The sequence below is a fragment of the Macaca thibetana genome, chromosome 2 (genome assembly GCF_024542745.1).
Source record: "Macaca thibetana thibetana isolate TM-01 chromosome 2, ASM2454274v1, whole genome shotgun sequence".
Lineage (NCBI taxonomy): Eukaryota > Metazoa > Chordata > Mammalia > Primates > Cercopithecidae > Macaca > Macaca thibetana.
In genome coordinates, this window is record NC_065579.1 from 40,895,324 (window position 1) to 40,914,474 (window position 19,151).

The window sequence follows — 19,151 nt, forward strand, 5'->3', positions numbered from 1 at the left end:
GCTTGGTGCCCCCAGCTTCCTCGCTGGTCCTCAGGGCGGAGGTCCTCAGGGCTGAGGGCTACCTGCTGGTACCAGATCTATGCCCTGCTCAGCAAGGTGTCCCAGCCTGGATCTGGGGTGCTGGGGTGGGAAGTGTCTAGTTTTGATAACTAGTATTTGCCCTGGTTGCCTCTGAAGCTCTGACCTGCCCAGCTGTTTCACCCACATGGGCAACGGTCTGACCTTGGGGGTGTATCCTACTCTGACACCACCTTGCAGCTCAGTCCTGACCTCTTTCCAGCACTCCTGGATCAGCTGCCTCTGCCCTGGCCTGACTGCACACACATACTCATCAGCCCCTAGCCAGCAGAGGATGCCTAGCACCACAGGCTGACAGTGGCTCTGGAACTACACTGTGTGGTTTCAGATCCCGACACTGCCTCTTTCTAGCTTGGTGACCTTCAAAACGTTATTTTACTACTCTGTGTCTCAGTTTCTTCAACTGTGAAATGCGGATAATGGGAAGCTGTACCCCGTAGGGTTGTCATGAGAATTAAAATCTTCCAACAGCATCTGACACATTGTTTACCTTAAATGTTCCTATTGCTTTTAACATGATGACTGTTGTAATTATAATTGTCGTGGCAGGTGGTTTCTGCACACCTACTGAGGCTCATCGTGCTGGGTCGCAGATGGCTACGCCCTAAGTCCTGTTTGGGAGGTGCCCGTATACTGGTGGGAAAGACCCAGGTATTGACAGTTGCCATGTGGAAGTGTGGAAGCATGTGGTACTTAGGGGTCATGAGTAAGCCCAACAACGTGTCCCTCCCTGACTTACTTCAACCTTGGCCTTTGCTTGGATCTCTGGACTTCTGTCTGATCATTTCTGCTCTGCTGACAGCAGTCCAGGTGTGATCCTGGCAGAGGAGATTAGAAGAAAAGCAGGGATTGGTAGATTAACAGAAGACTTGGGTAATAGAGATCTCCAGAGATCACCAGGCAGGCTACCCCTAAAGGTCCTGAGCCCTTCCCATGGAAAAGGATGGCCACTAAGTGGGATGTTTTGGAGGGAACCAGAAGGGTAGTAGGTTAGATCTGGGGCAGCAGACAGATTTTCTCTCTGGAGCAGTCAGTGTGTTCTGCTGCCAAGAGTACTGTGTTGACAAGGAAGGGGACCGTGAGCCATCAGTGTTGTCTGCCATGGCTCTGGGAATGGGAAGGAGCAGCACCCATGCCACCTACTTGCCATCGAGACTTGCTGTTTATGGCATGAAATCACATACATGGTTGGGTGGGTGGTTAGGGCTTAATAATGGAGTGAGCTAAAAAGCACTGGTGGCTTTCTAGAGGAGCTGAGAGGCCCAATGACAGTGCCACACTTGGCTTAGCAAAGATATGAAACAAGGGGCTGGAGCAAAGTCTCAGGGAGTGGAGAGTGAAGCCTTAAGGGATGCCAAGTGGCCTAGACCCCTGTGGGGTCACGTGCCATTTACGCACAGCCTGCAGGTCAGTGCTCTGGTGAAGCTGCCCATTTCTGGGAATTGTGCAGAAGGGAAGGGCAGCTCCTGGAATGCAGAGCCATTTCCTCCACATGGGTTGGGTCACTCCCCACAGCGTGTCCTCATCCCCCTGGGTTGGGCACACCCAGACATCATAGAGATGAGATTAGCTTCCCAGGTCTAATTCAGCTCAATGTGAGTGAAAGTCCATTTACTTTCCTAAGAGCCCCATTAATAATGGATATGTCCTTCTCTCTAACCTGATTTACCTAAAATACTTGCAATTCAATTGATGGGGTTAGGGGGACTCTTTGAAATAATTAGTATAGAAATACAGAAGCAAAAAACAGTAAATACCAAACCTTCAATAGAATTGGCAGCATCTTTGGGAGAGCCTCTGGATTGGCCCTGGCCCAGCCTCTGAGAATCTGTGGTCCCAAGGTCAGGGCCAAGGGAGGCAGCAACAGTGATGAAGAGTGCCCTGTAGGAGAGTGAATCATGAAGACACTACCCTGAGAAAAGAAAAGCCATGTGATGCAGCAAAATGAATTGGCAAAAGAATTGGAGGCAGTGTGGCATGACCGCTGTAACATGACCTTTGGCGTCTAACCAGTCCACAGCAGTTGTCCACTAAGGGTGGGCGTTGTTGCTGCTATGCAGCTCCTTCTGGGCACCATTTTTCCTGGCCAGCACATAGGACACTGCTTTAGAAGTGATGCTGGGTGGGGTGGGGTGCATGGAGAGGCCAGGGGGCCTGTGGACCTCTTGGCAGCATCTGTAGCTGAAGCCATTCATTTAACATGTGCTGCTCACTTAGAACAATGGGTGCGGTGGTTTTAGGCTATTGTTTTGGGCAACAAGCTCCATAGAAGCCCTAGAACCTGGAAACGAGGAGAAGAGGCAAATTTCATGAGGGATAAGAACCACCGAGCCCTGCCATTTTGCCATTTTGTGGGGGCTCTGGGGGCCTGCTGCTGTCTTGGACATTTCTGTCTATCACCACATCAGGTCCTCCCGAAGCCCTCTGCAGTGTGGATGCCCTTCTCTAGGGCTGTGGATGGGGCAAGGAAATGGTTTAAATCACTGAAGCCTACCAGGTTGAAGGGAAAGCAGGGGCCCAACTACTTTATCGATGCAAATATGCCCTTGCTGAGGGACCCTCCAAGATTTTCTCACTGGGGCCTTACACCTTCCTGGGGGCCCTGTTCTCTTGTCTTATAGATGGGGAAACTGGGCACCAGGAAGTTAAGAAACTTGCCCCAGGTCACACAGGGAGTCTGTATTGGATGCTGCAGTGGAACTCCGGCTGCCTGGCTGTGGAGTTGAGGCTGTGTCTGACCTCCCAGGCTGTCCCTGACCTCCCAAGCTGTCCCACTGAGAACCATTGGGCTGTTACACAAGACTATTCCCGGGAGGTCTTAGACACACCCATGCTAACTTTGAAGATTGCTGAGTGAAAAGGTTATACTGGGGTGATCAGTCCACCCAGCCACCCACTTCCTAGGGGTATGAGCCGGCCCCTTTCAGAAGGATGGGTGTGACCCCCTGCTTCTTAGCACGAGGGAGGCCTGTATGGGTAGAAGGTGGCACTGGGGAAGTGATGAGGGCAGTGTGAGTAGAGACTGAGCTTCCCATGTGTTAGGCTCTGCCTGGCCCCGTGAGGGGCAAAGGAATGAGAGGATGTGGCTCTTGTCCTCGTGGAGCTTACAATCTGTTTGACAAGGTAAATCTGGTATTTGGGGAAACGGCTTCAAACCATGCACGAAGGTTCTACCCATGGGGAAAGAAAGGGAGCAAGAGGCAGACAACAGCCAAGAGAGCTTATTTTTCCATTTACAGATGCCTGAGGTTTTTGTACACACGTTATTAAAATTATTGAGGAAGCGATATTGCCTTTTAGGCAGAAGTTTCCAGTATGAACAACGGTTTGGGTTGCCATGAAGCCTGTGGCCTGGGCGGGGCCCTGGGAGCAGTGGTTGCCATGGGAACCAGCTCAGCCACCCCCACGGCCAAGTGGCTGCTGTTCCCAAAGTTGGTTTCTGCGTGGATGGGGCTGCCTGGAACATTGGAGCCATTTCCCATGGAAACAATGCTCTAAATGGTGGGTGATGTTCCCACACAGGCCTATTTTGTCTGGCTGTTAACAGAGCAGAGATGGTGGTGAGGCTTCTCATGCTGAGAGGAGGCTGGGAATGAGAGTGTGTATGTGTGTGTGTGTGTGTGTGTATGTGTGAGTGTGTATATGTGTGTGTGTCCTCCTTCTTGGCAACAAAGTAAACAAGGTGACAAAACGAGCGTTTGGGCATCTTCTCAGAGCTCGGCATGTCTCATACATTTTATTTCATGCTTAGAGCAATCCTGCAAAGTATGAGTCTCCAGCTAACCCACTTTACTAATAAGATACTGAGGCCATGGAAGGTAATTTGCCCAAGGTCACTCAACTGGTCAGTAGGAGAGTATTCAGCACAGAAAATAGTGGGGAAATTTTAAGGAGAACCCCAAGTCTACCTTCTACCACCTTCCCACCTCAGAGGGGCACACCCATCATCCCCCAAAGTGAAGACCCAACATCCTGGAATGATCTCTGAGGTGCTTTTTGGTTGAGAAGGCTGGAAAGGAGAGGTGTGTTGTGAATGTAATCAGTTTGCTCCTTAACCACCAACCAACCAACTTTTCATTCTGTGGTGACTTTCATTATAGCCTGTGAGTGGTTTTTAAAAAATCTTTCTCTGTACCGCATGAGACCAGCTTGTTTTGTAGGAGTGTGGTTCATGGTTCTTGGCATCTTGACCTCCCCATCTGCAAAGACACCATTTGATCAGTGTTTTCTGGGGGGATGGAGAAACAGGCCTATCAAAAGGAGATAGCACCTTTAGGAATTGGGGGGTTCTCTGGACTCATTCTCCAGCTTTGGAAACCCCTTCTTTGTTCCTGGCTCACACTTGATTCCAGAGGGCCCTGTCTGTGCCATTAGTCTGATCTCTTAGTAGGAGAGAGACAGTCCCAAGCCCTGGCTGAGAGAGTTGTCCCTCAGCTTTACCATGGGGAAGCCAGCTCTGTGGTACGTAGGTTGTCTGACCATTGTTCAGAAATGCGTGTTGAAGGCCGGGCGCGGTGGCTCAAGCCTGTAATCCCAGCACTTTGGGAGGCCGAGACGGGCGGATCACGAGGTCAGGAGATCGAGACCCTCCTGGCTAACACGGTGAAACCCCGTCTCTACTAAAAAATACAAAAAACTAGCCAGGCGAAGTGGCGGGCGCCTGTAGTCCCAGCTACTTGGGAGGCTGAGGCAGGAGAATGGCGTGAACCCGGGAGGCGGAGCTTGCAGTGAGCTGAGATCCGGCCACTGAACTCCAGCCTGGGCGACAGAGCATGACTCCGTCTCAAAAAAAAAAAAAAAAAAAAAAAAAAAAAGAAATGCGTGTTGAACCTCTAGTTCATTCAGTAAGTGTCTGCCCTGTGCCAGTGCTATGCCAGGCTCTGGGATATAGAGAAGAACAAGATGCTGTCCCTGCCCTTTTGTGCACAGTAAACACATAGAAAATTCTAGGCATCATTGTGGCGTCTGTGGCAGGAACTTCAGGGCTCAAAGCACAGGTGGAGGCAGTGCCTAGTGCTGACCCATGAGGAAGTATGTGCTCTCCTGGGGGTCTTAGGTGTGCGCAGAGGCTGCAGTGTGACCACAGGGCACACTGGGAGACCACAGAGCTGGTTGGGAGTGAGAGTAGAGCGTGAGGGGCTGCGGCACGTGTGTGGCTGGAGAGGTCCGCAGTGGCAGCCAGCGACAGGCATTGACTGTCCTGTGAGGGGGCCTGGACTTTCCTCCTCAGCGTTGAGGGGCACAGAAAGCGTTTTCACAGGGGACCCAGTCTGATGTTTGTGTGAAATGAGTAGTCTAGCCCTGTTCCATTGCGTCCAAATTAGAAGGGAACCCTGGCTTGGCTCCCTGTGGTCTCTCAGGGTTCAACCTCTGAGAGCAGGGTGCTGTCAAAAGGAGGGGGCCCCCACTGGCCATTTCCTGCCCACTGCCTTGGCAAGCAGAGGGCATTTTTTAAGGAGTCCCCAGGTGATTTGGCTGTGGGTGGTCTGAGTGCCGACTCAAAGCTTCATTCATGTCCTCCAGCATATTTACTAGTGTATTTCTTATCTTGTTTTCTTTTGAGAAGAAAATAAAGACAAATGGTTTTCCTTTTCAATACCTTCCCACCCACTTAGTATTTTTTAGTTATGTCGCTGCCAGCAGAGAATGGAAGCTGTAAAAACAGCCAAACACCGACTGGGTGTGGTGGCTCACGCCTGTAATCCCAGCACTTTGCGAGGCCAAGGCAGGTGGATCACAAGGTCAGGAGAGCAAAACCATCTTGGCCAACATGGTGAAACCCATCTCAACCGAAAATACAAGAAAATTAGCCGGGCATGGGTGGTGGGCACCTGTAGTCCCAGCTACTTGGGAGGCTAAGGCAGGAGAATCTCTTGAACTCGGGAGGCGGAGGCTGCAGTGAGCTGGGATTGCACCACTGCACTCCAGCCTGGGTGACAGTGAGACTGTCTCAAAAAGACCAAAAACCAGCCAAACACCAGCAAACACCTTTCACCCACAGCCCAGCGCCATTGCCCAGGACAGGGCGGCAGTGGCTGAGGGGCATTGAGGAGTGAACCCCACGCTCAGGGCAAAGGAGATAGGCCACTGGGCCACCCCTTCCTCCCCATTTCTGTCACCCTGCAACTCCCCTCCGCCCTCTCTCCTTGGCCTGCCTTTACCGTCATGGATTTGGCCATGGAAGAGCTCAGTTAAGTGAAGCCTCAGGCTGTCCCATGTTGTAGGAAGATGCTGGAACCAGATCCCGGGGCCACAGCCGGTGCCTGGTCCTATCCTGCCCCAAAAGAGCTGAGATCCCCACTCGTATGAGAGGAAATCAAACATTTTCAGGTGGCTTGAACATTTTATTTTCCTGGGAGCATTTTAATAGTGTTAAACTTTTCTAGTACACAAATATAATGCATGCTTGTTGTAGAAAACTGAAACATTAAGAAAATGAAAATGCCCTGAAATGTGCCTCAGAGACAACCAACTGCTAAACTTCTTAATGCCCGGATCCACACCTGACCGCGCAGATTCATGGTGGGCCTCTTCGTGGAAGGTGGATCAGGTGTACTTACTAGCTGTTTGCAGCCTGGCTTTTTTCATACATAACAATGCACTTTTTCTAGGTTACTGAATATCTTTCTTTTAAATGACTGCATAGTACTCCATTATATGAATAAACTTTTTCTTTAACTTTTTCTGCCAACATTAAGTTATTTCTATTTTCCCCCATTCTTAACATCTTTCTTCACTTTTCTGATTATCTCCTTAGAAGAAATTCTCACATGGGGTAGAGCTGCAGGAGAGGGTATGAATGTATTTATGCAAGTGTATTTTCAGTACAGCCTAGGCAGATTTGCACTTTCACTGCAGTGTAGCAAAGCTTGTACTTCCTTGAGACTTTGGGGAAGTCCTAAATGTCAACATCAGGCTTCAGTAACTACAAAGCATTCTGCAATGACTCTCGCCTGCAGCCCCATGCAAATCAGTGTGGCCACATAACCCACATTTGTATTTAGCCCCCTTTCTGTCAAAATCTGGAACTGAAGACTATTTTAGAGCTGGAAATAATTATAAAAGTAATCTAATCCAGCCCTTTAAATTCATAGATAAGGAAACTATGGCTCAGAGAGGTCAGTGGCCTTCCCAAGTGGTGGCGGAGCACACAGGGCACCCAGTTCTTTGTCCTCCCAGCCACGCTGCCACCCTCCTCTCTGTGAGACCGTCAGTTTCCTGGTCACACATACACCATGCTGTTTTCCCTCCCAGCTTGCACAGGGATTCTTTCTTTTCTTCTACACAGCAGTAGGATCAAGCTTTCCCTCCCTCGATTCAAGGTCCATTTTTGTGCCACCCAGGAATGCCCCAGCAGGAGGTGGTATTGCTTCTTCCTGGCAGGGTCCACAGTTAGTTAGCAGTTTAGGTTCCTGGCTACAACCCCAAATTGTTCTTTAGGGGATCCCCCTAGCTGCACCCGTGTTTAACATTTGGTGCTGTCAGCCTCCTTCTGGAAACTCTTCGCTTCCATCATGACCACGGATCCTGGTTTCCTTCCTTTCCTTCTGAGTACCTCCAGGAGGCTCCCTCCTGCCTCTCCTCCTTGTCACTTTGGGACACTATTTACAAAGGTCACTCTTCACTTCTGTTAAGGCCCCATTATTCTTTAGAGTCCTGGTCCCACTTCCAGCTGCCTCCTGGTCACCTTAGCTCAGGGTTCCTCAACCTCAGCACTATTGACATTTTAGGATGGCTGATTCTTCATTGGAGGGGACTGCCCTGTGCATTGTACGATCCCTGGCCTCTGCTGAACAGATGCCAGTGGTACCCACTCCATTTTGACAACAACAAAAAATATCTCTAGACGTTGCAGATATGCCCGGGGAGCAAAGTTCCCCTGATTGAGAACCACTGCCTTAGCTGGCCTCAACAGCATGAAAACAAAACTTCGACCTGCTCCTACCTGCCTCCTCCCCAAATAAAATGAGGTTGAACAGAAGCCGTAAGATTCCAGCATGACTTTGTGTATAATACAGGGCAAGAAGCAGAGAGAAAGGAGCCGCCAGAATCTAGAACTCTGAAACTTTGAAGGAGCCTCAGAATCCCAGAACTCAGGTGTGCTAAGCTATCATGCCCCGCTTTCTAAGCTAAGACACAGCTTCAAATCCTTCTCAGCATAGCACCCAGTTAATAAGAGGGGATGTGAAAGACGAACCTCCATGCCAGCCCTGCTCAGACCACTGCCCTCGTGTTAACCTGTACAAGTAGAGTTTAGTGGCCAAAAAGCTTCTTTGACATGGCTTTTGGCTGTACTTGCTAAACAAGACCAGTGGTACTGTGTCCTCAACACCGGGCCTGGCACATAATTGGTGTTGAATAAATGATGGTTGAATAAATCACTTTAACAGTGACTGTCTCTGGGTAGTGAGACCAGGTGTAATGCTTTTATTTTCTTTTGCATTTCTTCATTTTCAAACCTCTTTATAAGTGAGAGTATTTATTACTTTATAAAGGAGGAAGACACATGAATATCTTCCCCTAAGTTAAAAAGCCCTCTGTCTCATTCCACACGTCTTGCTTCCTTCCGCAGGTCTGACCTTCGAGAAACATGGCAACCAGCGCCGTCCCCAGTGACAACCTCCCCACATACAAGCTGGTGGTGGTGGGGGATGGGGGTGTGGGCAAAAGTGCCCTCACCATCCAGTTTTTCCAAAAGATCTTTGTGCCTGACTATGACCCCACCATTGAAGACTCCTACCTGAAACATACAGAGATTGACAATCAGTGGGCCATCTTGGACGGTGAGACCTGGGTGGCAGCCCTGCATTGGGTAGGATAGTAGATGGGGAGGATCAGGGACATTTGACAGGTTTCAGTGGGGCAAGGTGGTTTCCTTAATGTTGCTGTTACGGGATGGTTGGTATAAAGCCCTGTGTCATTTTCAGGGTGAATTCTGAACAGGGAAGGCCTGCGTAGAGGACTTGCAAGGTTTCATGGAAACCAAAATGTGCATTCAACAAAGAGGGGAGGCTAGAATCATGCCAGCTCAGCAATGACATGATTGTTTTCTCTTGCTGATCAGAATCTCTGATTAACAGTTATGGATGTCTTTAGCTAATAAAAGAGGGAAAAGCATGTTGTTTCTTAATGAACATAGTTTACTTGGTACTTGTATATATATTCCTTTGGGGGGAATCTCTTGCATCTGACATTTTGTTTCTAGCTGAGTGTGAATTAGTCTGGATTACTAGTTCTAAGTGTGGCAGCCAGGCCAGCGGCAGCCACAGCATCAGGAAACTAATTAGAAATGCACATTCTCAGGGCCATACTGATTTGGAAATTCTGAGGGTGAGCCCAACAGCCCGTGTGTTTTTTTTTTTTTTTTTTTTTTTTGAGACGGAGTCTTGCTCTGTCGCCGGGGCTGAAGTGCAGTGGCCGGATCTTGGCTCACTGCAAGCTCCGCCTCCCGGGTTCACGCCATTCTCCTGCCTCAGCCTCCCGAGTAGCTGGGACCACAGGCGCCCGCCACCTCGCCCAGCTAGTTTTTTTTTTGTATTTTTTAGTAGAGACGGGGTTTCACCGTGTTAGCCAGGATGGTCTCGATCTCCTGACCTTGTGATCCGCCCGTCTCGGCCTCCCAAAGTGCTGGGATTACAGGCTTGAGCCACCGCGCCCGGCCTCAGCCCATGTTTTAACACACCCTCTAGGAGATGCTTGAAATCAGGTAGCATTACATCTCCAACTTTGTTCTTTTTCAAAGTTATTTTGACTAGTCTAGGTCCTAAGGTATTTCTGTGTGAGTTTTAGAATCAGTTAAATTCTAAAACCCTAGATTTTGATTGGGATTGTGTTGAATCTGTAGATCTGTTTGAGGAGAATTGATATTTTAACAATGTTGAGGCTTCCAACCCATGAACACAGTATCTCTTTCCATTTGTTTATTTATTTATTTAGGTCTTCTTTAATTTCTCTTGTCAATTTTATTTGTAGGTTTTTTTTGTCTTGGTTTTTTGGTTTTTTTTGAGACAGAGTCTCACTATCACCAGGCTAGTGGAGTGCAATGGTGCAATCTCGGATCACTGCAACCTCTGCCTCCTGGGTTCAAGCAATTCTCCTGCCTCAGCCTCCCAAGTAGCTGGGATTACAGGCACGCATCACCACACCCAGCTAATTTTTTTTGTATTTTTAGTAGAGATGGGCTTTCGCCATGTTGGCCAGGATGGTCTCGATCTTCTGACCTCATGATCCACCCACCTCAGCCTCGCAAAGTGCTGGGATTACAGGCGTGAGCCACCGCGCCCCAGCTTATTTGTAGTTTTGAGTGCATAGGTCTTCTACGTGTTTTGTCAGATTTATACCTGCATCTGTATTGATGCTATTGTAAATTATTATTTGTGGTTTTTTATTTCCATTTTCAGTTATTTGTTGCTAGTATATATAAAAACAATAGGTTTCTGTATATTAATCTTGTAACCTGCAACTTTGCTAAACTCACTTATTAGTTCTAGTGTCTTTTTTGTAGATTCTGCTGGATTTTTCTGAATAGACCATAGTGACTGCAAGTAAAGACAGTTTTACTTCTTTTCCAATCTGGATGGCTCTTATTTCTTTTTCTTGCCTTATCTCATTGATTAAAATCTCTGGCACCCTGTTGAAAAGAGGTGACAAGAACAGATATCCTTGTCTTGTTCTTGATCTTAAAGGGTAAGTGTTCGGTCTTTAGCGTTAAGTATGATGTTAGTTGCAGGCTTTTTATGGATGGCCTTTATCAGGTCATGGAAGTTCCTTTCTATTCCTTTTGCTGAGAGTTTTTATCAGGAATGGATGTTGGATTTTGTCCAGTGCTTTTTCTGTGTCTACTGAGATAACCATATGGTTTTCCTTTTTTAGTTTAATATGGTAAATTACATTGATTGTTTTGTTTTGTTTTTGTGACAGAGTCTTGCACTGTCACCTAGGCTGGAGCGCAGTGGCACGATCTTAGCTCACTGCAACCACAAACTCCTGGGCTCAAGAGATCTTCTTGCCTCAGCTTCCCCAGTAGCTAGGACTGTAGGCACACACCACTGTGCCGGCTAATATTTTACGTTTTTGTGGAGATTGGGGGGAATCTCCCTTCGTTGCCCAGGCTGGTCTCGAACTCCTGGCTTCAAACAATCCTTCCACTTCAGCCTCCCAAAGTGCTGGGATTACAGGTGTGAGCCACCATCCCTGGTCCTTGATTTTTCTTTTTTCTGGTATTAAACTGACATTGCATCCCTGGAATAAACCCCACTTGGTCATTATATATTATCCTTTAATATGGTTGGCTTTGATTTGCTAACCTTTTGTTTACAATTCTCATATCTGTGTTCTTGTGAAATATTGGTCTATAGTTTTCTTGTAATGTCTGTGTCTAGTTTTGGTATCAGAGTAACGTTGGCCTTATAGAACAAGTGTTATTCAATTTTTTGGAAGAGTTTGAGTTAAATTCGTATTTCTTCCCTAACTGTTTAGTAGAATTCACAAACAAGGCCATCTGGCCCTGGAGTTTTCTTTGTGGGACGATGTTTTTGTTTTTGTTTTGAGACAGGGTCTCGCTCTGTTACCCAGGCTGGAGTGCAATGGCGTGATCCAGGCTCACCACAGCCTAGACCTTCTGGGCTGAGGCAATCCTCCCACATATTTTGTCTGTCTTTTGGTTGTTTCAGCTGAGAAGGTAAATCTGGTTCCTGTTACTCCGTCTTGGCCAGAAGCAGAACCAAATCATGACTTCAAAAAAATACAGCTTTGTGGCCGGGCGCTGTGGCTCACGAGGCCTGTAAATCCCAACACTTTGGGAGGCTGAGGTGGGCAGATTGCTCAAGCAATCTGCTCAAGCTCAGGAGTTTGAGACTTGCCTGGGCAACATGGTGAAACCCCATCTCAACTAAAAATATAAAAATTAGCCTCGGGTGGCTGAGGTGGGAGAATCACTTGAGCTCAGGAGCCAAGACTGTGCCACCTCACTCCAGCCTGGGCAACAGAGTGAGACCCCTTCTCAAAAAACAAAACAAAACAAAACAAAAAACTTTGTAAATATATTTTGAAAGCACTGAATTATGTACTTTTAGAGTATTAATATTATGGCGTGTAGATTGTATCTCAATTTTAAAAAGCACCATCCTCCAAGGGTTTGTCTGCAGCCCTGGGACTTTGAACAGTTTGACCAGGTACCAAGCACCTTCCCATCTTGGGACTTTGCATTTTGTCTTCTCTCTGCCTAGAACATTCTTCCTGCAGAAACACTGATTTCATTTAGGTCTCAGCTCAAATGTCACTTTATCTAAGAGGTCTTCCCTGACCAAACCATTGACACTAGTATCCATCCCACCCCTGTCATTTCTATGCCCAGCTCTGTTTTTCTTTATTCTGCCTTTTATGGTTGAACATATTTTATCTTTGTTTGTGTTTTTGTCTCTGCTGACTAGAATATAAATGTCTGAGAGCAGGGACTTTATTTATTGACTGCATTATTCCTAGCATCTAGAATACTGCTTGGCTCATAGTAGGTCCCCAGTAAACATTTGTGGAATGACCAAATGAATGAATAAACCTTGAACAATATATGTGTAGTGACAGGTTTGATGTGCTAGCTATATTGTTTTTTTCTAACTCACAATAATATGTATATATAACTATTAAAATTAAAACTTACATCTGTGCACTTTCTAAACTCATTTCATGTATCACCTATTGGAATATATGGCACACTTGGGATATACTGAGTTAAATAAATGTAAACAAGTTTCTTCACTGCAGGACTTATAAGAACCTTTAACATGCCGGGTGCGGTGGCTCGCGCCTATAATCCCAGCACTTTGGGAGGCCGAGGCAGGCGGATCATGGGGTCAAGAGATCGAGACCATCCTGGCTATCATGGTGAAACCTCGTCTCTACTAAAAATACAAAAAAATTAGCCAGGTGTGGGAGCGGGCACCTGTAGTACCAGCTACTCTGGAGGCTGAGGCAGGAGAGTGGCGTGAACCTGGGAGGCAGTGAGCTGAGATCGCACCACCGCACTCCAGCCTGGGCGACAGAGCGAGACTCCATCTAAAAAAAAAAAGAAAAAAACAATAGAACCTTTAATATGCAAACATATATTAGAGGTGTAGTGATAGGATACATTGTCCTTAGGGCTTCCCACAGGGGTCATTTTTTGCATGTGATTCTGAACTACTGAACTACGTTCCATAGAAAACATTCTGAAACACATTGCATGATGCATGTAAGAAAGTAACACCATGCCTGGTACATCATTGGAACTCAATCAGTATTTCTCTCTACAGCCATATAAACTTCTATAACTTTTTTCTGAGTAACTTTGGATGTGAAATTGGTTTCTGAGGAAAAATGTTTTCCTCAAGATTGATTTTTAGGAAGATTTTGTGATAACATAGCCGGAGCAGCAGGGAGAGGGGCAACACGGTCGCAGCCTTATATTAGAAGCGTGCATTTGCAAAGCCTGTGTTCTGAAGCACCTGGGCTCTCCATGGCGTTGCTTTAGAAGAATGAATTTGTTAAACCTCTAATTCTGCCACCAGAGTCAGGCCCGATTGAGGACATTGCCCACCCAGGCTTTCCTCAGGAATAGACACCAGATTCCCAGATTAGATACTTCTCCACTCCATTAGATCTGCTATTAAGAAAAGGAAGACTTGGCCGGGTGTGGTGGCTCACGCCTGTAATCCCAGCACTTTGGGAGGCCGAGGGTGGTGGAGGTCAGGAGTTTGAGACCACCCTGACCAACATAGTGAAACCCTGCCTCTACTAAAAATACAAAAAATTTAGCCAGGCGTGGTGGCACCTTTAATCTCGGCTACTCGGGAGGCTGAGGCAGGAGAATCGCTTGAACCCAGGAGGCGGAGGTTGCAGTGAGTAACTCTGAACCTTTCTGGAGCTGAACTTTTCTGGAGTGGCCTACACCCTTGGGATGGCCAGGACTTCCCTAGGCATCTGGATCCCAGAGGTCCTGCTCCCCTGAGGCCATGCCATCTTCAAGGAGGTGCTAAGTTGGAGGTGCCCTCAGTCACCCTGTACCCCACTGAACTCCAGGGACTCTCAACTCTGCAGTTTCTCTTCTTCCAAACTCAGAAAGAGTAAAAACGTGGCAGCATGATGATGAGAAGAAAGAGAATGATAATTTTGATGACGGGGTACTGAATGGGCAGAAATGGTGTGGAAGGCCCGTGCTAAGCACATTGCATTTGCTGTCCTTGAATCCTTACAAATGCTATCGTGGTAGTTGCTGCTGTTATTTCTGTTTTATAGATGAAGAAAATACAGCAAAGTTTCACACAACCAGCAACAGTTTGAGCTACCTGTTGACTCCTATTCACTGTCAGTCTCGTTGTGTAGGAAAATCCTCCCCGACAGCACAGTGGATCCTTGTGCCTCTGGGAAGGGGAGCTGAAATCCCAGGAAGAAGTGGGTGTGGCTGGACTGTCACACCTCCCCTGCCCTTCTTACTCCTCACCCAGGGTCCTTCAGAGAGCTAGGTGCTCCGGTTGTGATCTCAATCTCACTTCGGAGATTTGCAAGCTGCTTAAGGAAGCCTTCTCTGTGACTTCCACACTGATTATTCTCACAGGCTGCCTGCTTTCTTGCAAACCTGTTTCTGGTTTTCTTCCGAGAAGTCACATTGCCTGTGTCCTCCCAGAACCTAAGAGGCAGGAGCTGGCTGGCCTCGGGCCAGCAGCCAGGCTCTCCTGTGGCTGCGGGACCCCCAGGCTTTGGAGCAAGCCTGCTCTGAGTTCTTTCCCGCAGGGGTTTGGGATCCTCATCTCACTTTACATTGTCAAGGGCCCAACCCTGGGAGCCTCTCTTCCTCCCCGTCTGGTCCCGCTTCTCCACTGTGGGGTTCCCTCCGGCTGTACCATCTCCATGCTCTCAGCCCTCTACTCCCGTCTCTGACGTTGGAACCCCACTTCACCTCGGCTTTCGGCTGTGTGACTCCCCTCACCCCAATTTTCTCTTGTCATGAATCAGGAAGCCCCAAACCTTAGCCAGAGCCATGGAGTTTTGTGTTTGTTTTATTGTGATAAAGTGTACATAACATAAAAGTTACCATCTTAACCATCTTTAAGTATATAGTGTATTCACTTTGTTCTACAACCATCCCTCCCGTTCATCTCCAGAACTTTTTCACCTTCCCCAACTGAAACTCTGTACCTATTAAACACTGACTCCCCATTCTCCCCTCTCCTCAGTCCCTGGCAACCACTATTCTGCGTGCTTCCTTTTCTTTTATTGATATCATATTTTTGCATGTTTTGAGGACACGGTAATAATCAAATCCAGGTAATTAGCATATCCATCACCTCAAACATTCTTTCTTTGTATTGGGAACATTACAGTTCTTCTCTTCTAGCTATTTTGAAATTTGCAATGAATTATTGTTAACTATAATTTCCCTACTGTGCTATGAAATACTAGAACTTATTCCTTCTATCTCTTTGTATTTCTGTACCCATTAACTAACTTCTCTTCATCCCCCCACCCACACACCCTTCCCAGCCTTTGGTGTCAATCATTCCACTCTCTACCTCCATGAAATCTACTGTTTTAGCTCCCACATATGAGTGAGAACATGCGATATTTGTCTGTACCTGGCTTATTTCACTTAACATAATGACCTCCACTTCCCTCCATGTTGCTGCAAATGACAGGATTTCTTTTCTTTTCTTTCTTTTTTTTTTTTTTTTTTTTTTTTTTTTTTGACACGGAGTCTCGCACTTGTCAGGCAGACTAGAGTTCAGTGGTGTGATCACTGCAACCTCCCCCTCCCGGGTTCAAGCAATTCTCCTGCCTCAGCCTCTCAAGTAGCTGAAATTACAGGCACCTGCCAACATGCCTGGCTAATTTTTGTATTTTTAGTAGAGATGGGGTTTCACCATGTTGGCCAGGTTGGTCTCGAACTCCTGACCTCAGGTGATCTGCCCACCTCAGCCTCCCAAAGTGCTGGCATTACAGGCATGAGCCACTGTGCCCAGCCTCATTGTTTTTTTACGGATGAATAACATTCCATTGTGTGTATATGCTACATTTTCTTTATCGTTCATCCACTGAAAGGCACTTAGGTTGCTTCCTTACTCTTGGCTATTGTGACTAGCGCTGCAATAAACATGGCAGTGCAGGTATCACTTCAATATACTGATTTCCTTTCCTTTGAGTATGTACTCAGCAGTGGGATTGCCGGACCATATGGCAGCTCGACTTTTAGTTTTTTAAGGAATTTCCATACCATTTTCCATAGTGGCTGTACTAGTTTATATTCCCACCAGCAATATCCAAACATTCTCTTTTCTTCACATCTTCCCTAGCATTTGTTATTTTTTGTCTTTTTGATAATAGCCATTGTAACTGGGGTAAGATGTTATCTCATTGTAGTTTTAATTTGCATTTCTCTGATGATTAGCAATGTTGATAATTTTTTCATATACCTGCTGTCCATTTGTTTGTCTTCTTTTGAGAAATGCCTATTCAGGTCTTTTGCCCTTTAAATCAGAATTTTATTTTATTTTCTCTTGCTAGTGAGTTGTTTGAGTTTCTTATATATTCGGGTTATTAATCCCTTGCCCCTTAAACACTAACTCCCCTTTTTCCCCTCTCCTCAGTCCTTGGCAACCACCATTCTACTTTCTTTCTTTATTTTTTCTAAAATGAAGTCTCACTCTGTCACCCAGGCTGGAATGCAGTGGCGTGATCTCGCCTCACTACAACCTCCACTTTCTGAGTTCAAGTGATTATCCTGCCTCAGCCTTCTGAGTAGCTGGGATTACAGGCATGCACCACCACACCTGGCTAATTTTTGTATTTTTAGTAGGAATGGGGTTTCACCGTGTTGGCCAGGCTGGTCTCAAACTCCTGGCCTTAGGTGATCCACCCACCTTGGCCTCCCAAAGTGCTGGGATTATAGGCGTGAGCCACCGCGCCTGGCTTCTACTTTCTGTCTCTGAATTTGACTAATCTAGATGCCTCACTTAAGTGCTATGATAAGTAGAATAATATTTGTCCTTTTGTGTGGCTGGCATATTTTAATTAGCACAATCTGTTCAAGGTTCATCCATGTTGCTGCATGTTCTGAATTTCTTTCCTTTTTTTTTTTTGAGATGGAGTCTCGCTCGGTTGCCAGGCTAGAGTACAGTGGCATGATCTCAGCTCACTGCAGCCTCTGCCTCCTGGGCTGAAGTGATTCTTCTGCCTCAGCCTTCCGAGTAGCTGGGACCATAGGCGCGCGCCACCACACCCAGCTAATTTTTGTATTTTTAGTAGAGACGGGTAGTATTTTCACCGTGTTGGCCAGCATGGTCTCAATCTCTTGACCTTGTGATCCACTTTGGGATTACAGGCATGAGCCACCGCACCCGGCCTTCTGTCCGTTTTAAAGCCGGATGACATTCCACTGTATGGATATACCATGTTTTCATTATCTGTTCATCTGTGGATGGACACTTGGGTGGTTTTCACCTTTTTGCTATTATGAATAATGCTGCTATGAGCATGGTATATAAATACCTGTTCAGGTCCCTGCTTTCCTTCTTTTGTCTTAGAGTTCTTGTGTGCCTATTTTTTCTGTTGGCTAGGGATAGAAGGCTGCTAAGCCCCTCAGTTTACAATATTGGAAACTGAGGTACAGATGGAGAGGTCACTAGCCTAGGGTGAGACCTAGCTAGCTGGAGAGCCGGATCTTGGGCTTCTTGACCCTGCCGAGCGTGTCCTCCACCCCGTCCCACTACCTCCTGCTTTGGCCCAGGCCTTGGGCCTCTAGGGTGGGATGCTGACCAAATCCTCTGCCCACTTACAACAGGGCAGATGTCTCTGGGCCTCCCCACCCTCTCTCTCCCAGCCCTGCCCTCTGCCCAGCCAGCCTCTGGAACTTCGCATCTTTCTTCCATCAGTGGAGAACAGCAGTGGGCCCTGGGTCTCCAGACACCGCTTCCCACCTTGGGGCTCTTGGGCCCAGCTCCACAACCTCTCTGTCTCCGTCTCCTCAGCAAGGGCCCAGTGTTTTCAAAGAGCAAAAGCCTGGCTCTTCTCCTGCACCCTCAGAAGCTGGGACATTTCCACCCTGGCTTCTGCCCAAACCTCAGACACAAGTGCTGTTGTCTTCTCAGAGGGGCCTGAACCTGGCTTTTCCCCGCACACTTGAATCCACATTCTTTCTGGGGATGGGGAGGAGAGGAGGACATTGGAAGGACAGGCAGAGGAAAAGGAACATTTATTGAGAGTTTTTTTTTTCCTGAGCCAGGAGCTTTACCAGGGGGCTTTATGCTCAGCAGGCCTTAGGCCAGCTTTAGAGTGGGCACTCTCCATAGGCCCCAACTAAGAATGGGGTGCAGGCAGAGCTGGCCTGTCCCCCACCAAGGGGAAGCTGCCCTTCCCCTGCCAGCAGTGATGTGGGAGGAATTTCCCTCTTTCCCTTCATGGGGAAGCATGGCTGCTGGCCTGAGATGATGCAATCCAGCCCTGCAGGCCTGGGCCTGACCCTTTGTCCCTGCTGCATCAGCCACGCTGCTGAAATGCCTCACTGATCTCCACTGTGCCCAGGGCAGTGCTCGCTGGTAGAAAGGCCTTCCTCACATTGCTGACAGATCTCTTCCCAGATCTTCTTTTGCTGTCTGTCCTCAGAGCGGTGATAGCAGTTACTACCGACCAGACTTTTCTTGAAGGCCTCATACTAAGGTCTCTTACAAGGATGCCTTATTTCATCCTTGTGACAATTCTGTGAAATTGAGATTAGTGAAGTGAGAGTAAATCACTTTCCAGGTGAGCACAGCTGTTCTGCAGCCAGTGTACCTCAGTACTGCTGCTCTATTGGTAAAATAGTGAAGTACTCTCTACCACTGGAAAAGTGCTGCTGCCGCTGCTGCCCTGCGCCCAGGGGCCCTTCCCAGACCCACTAGCCAGACTTGGAGCTGAGGGAGCCTCCTCCAGCCACGGACCTAGAGTCAGCTCAGTGAGGCTTGGACTCAGTGGTGAAGGTGTGAGTGGAATATGCAACTCCCCACACCCAACTCTTAGCGCAGCCCGGGCTCATTCCAAATTTGTCAGCATCCCAAAATCCAAGTGTT

At 47.5% G+C, this 19,151-nt stretch overlaps 2 protein-coding genes across 6 annotated transcripts in view; both read left to right on the forward strand.

Moving 5' to 3' along the window:
• The window catches only part of MRAS (muscle RAS oncogene homolog), a 325,869-nt gene that overhangs the window by 283,792 nt on the left and 22,926 nt on the right, over positions 1–19,151 (forward strand). For 4 of the 5 annotated variants that reach the window (XM_050779738.1, XM_050779736.1, XM_050779740.1 and 1 more), the window contains one exon: positions 8,651–8,861. In XM_050779738.1, coding sequence (XP_050635695.1) covers positions 8,669–8,861 — 193 coding nt within the window. In that variant the 5' untranslated portion in view covers positions 8,651–8,668. Of the gene's footprint in view, positions 1–607; positions 730–8,650; positions 8,862–19,151 lie in introns of those variants that run through there. The other variant, XM_050779739.1, reaches the window with a different exon arrangement.
• Positions 1–19,151, forward strand: part of FAIM (Fas apoptotic inhibitory molecule) — a 296,369-nt gene that overhangs the window by 16,742 nt on the left and 260,476 nt on the right. The window lies entirely within an intron of this gene.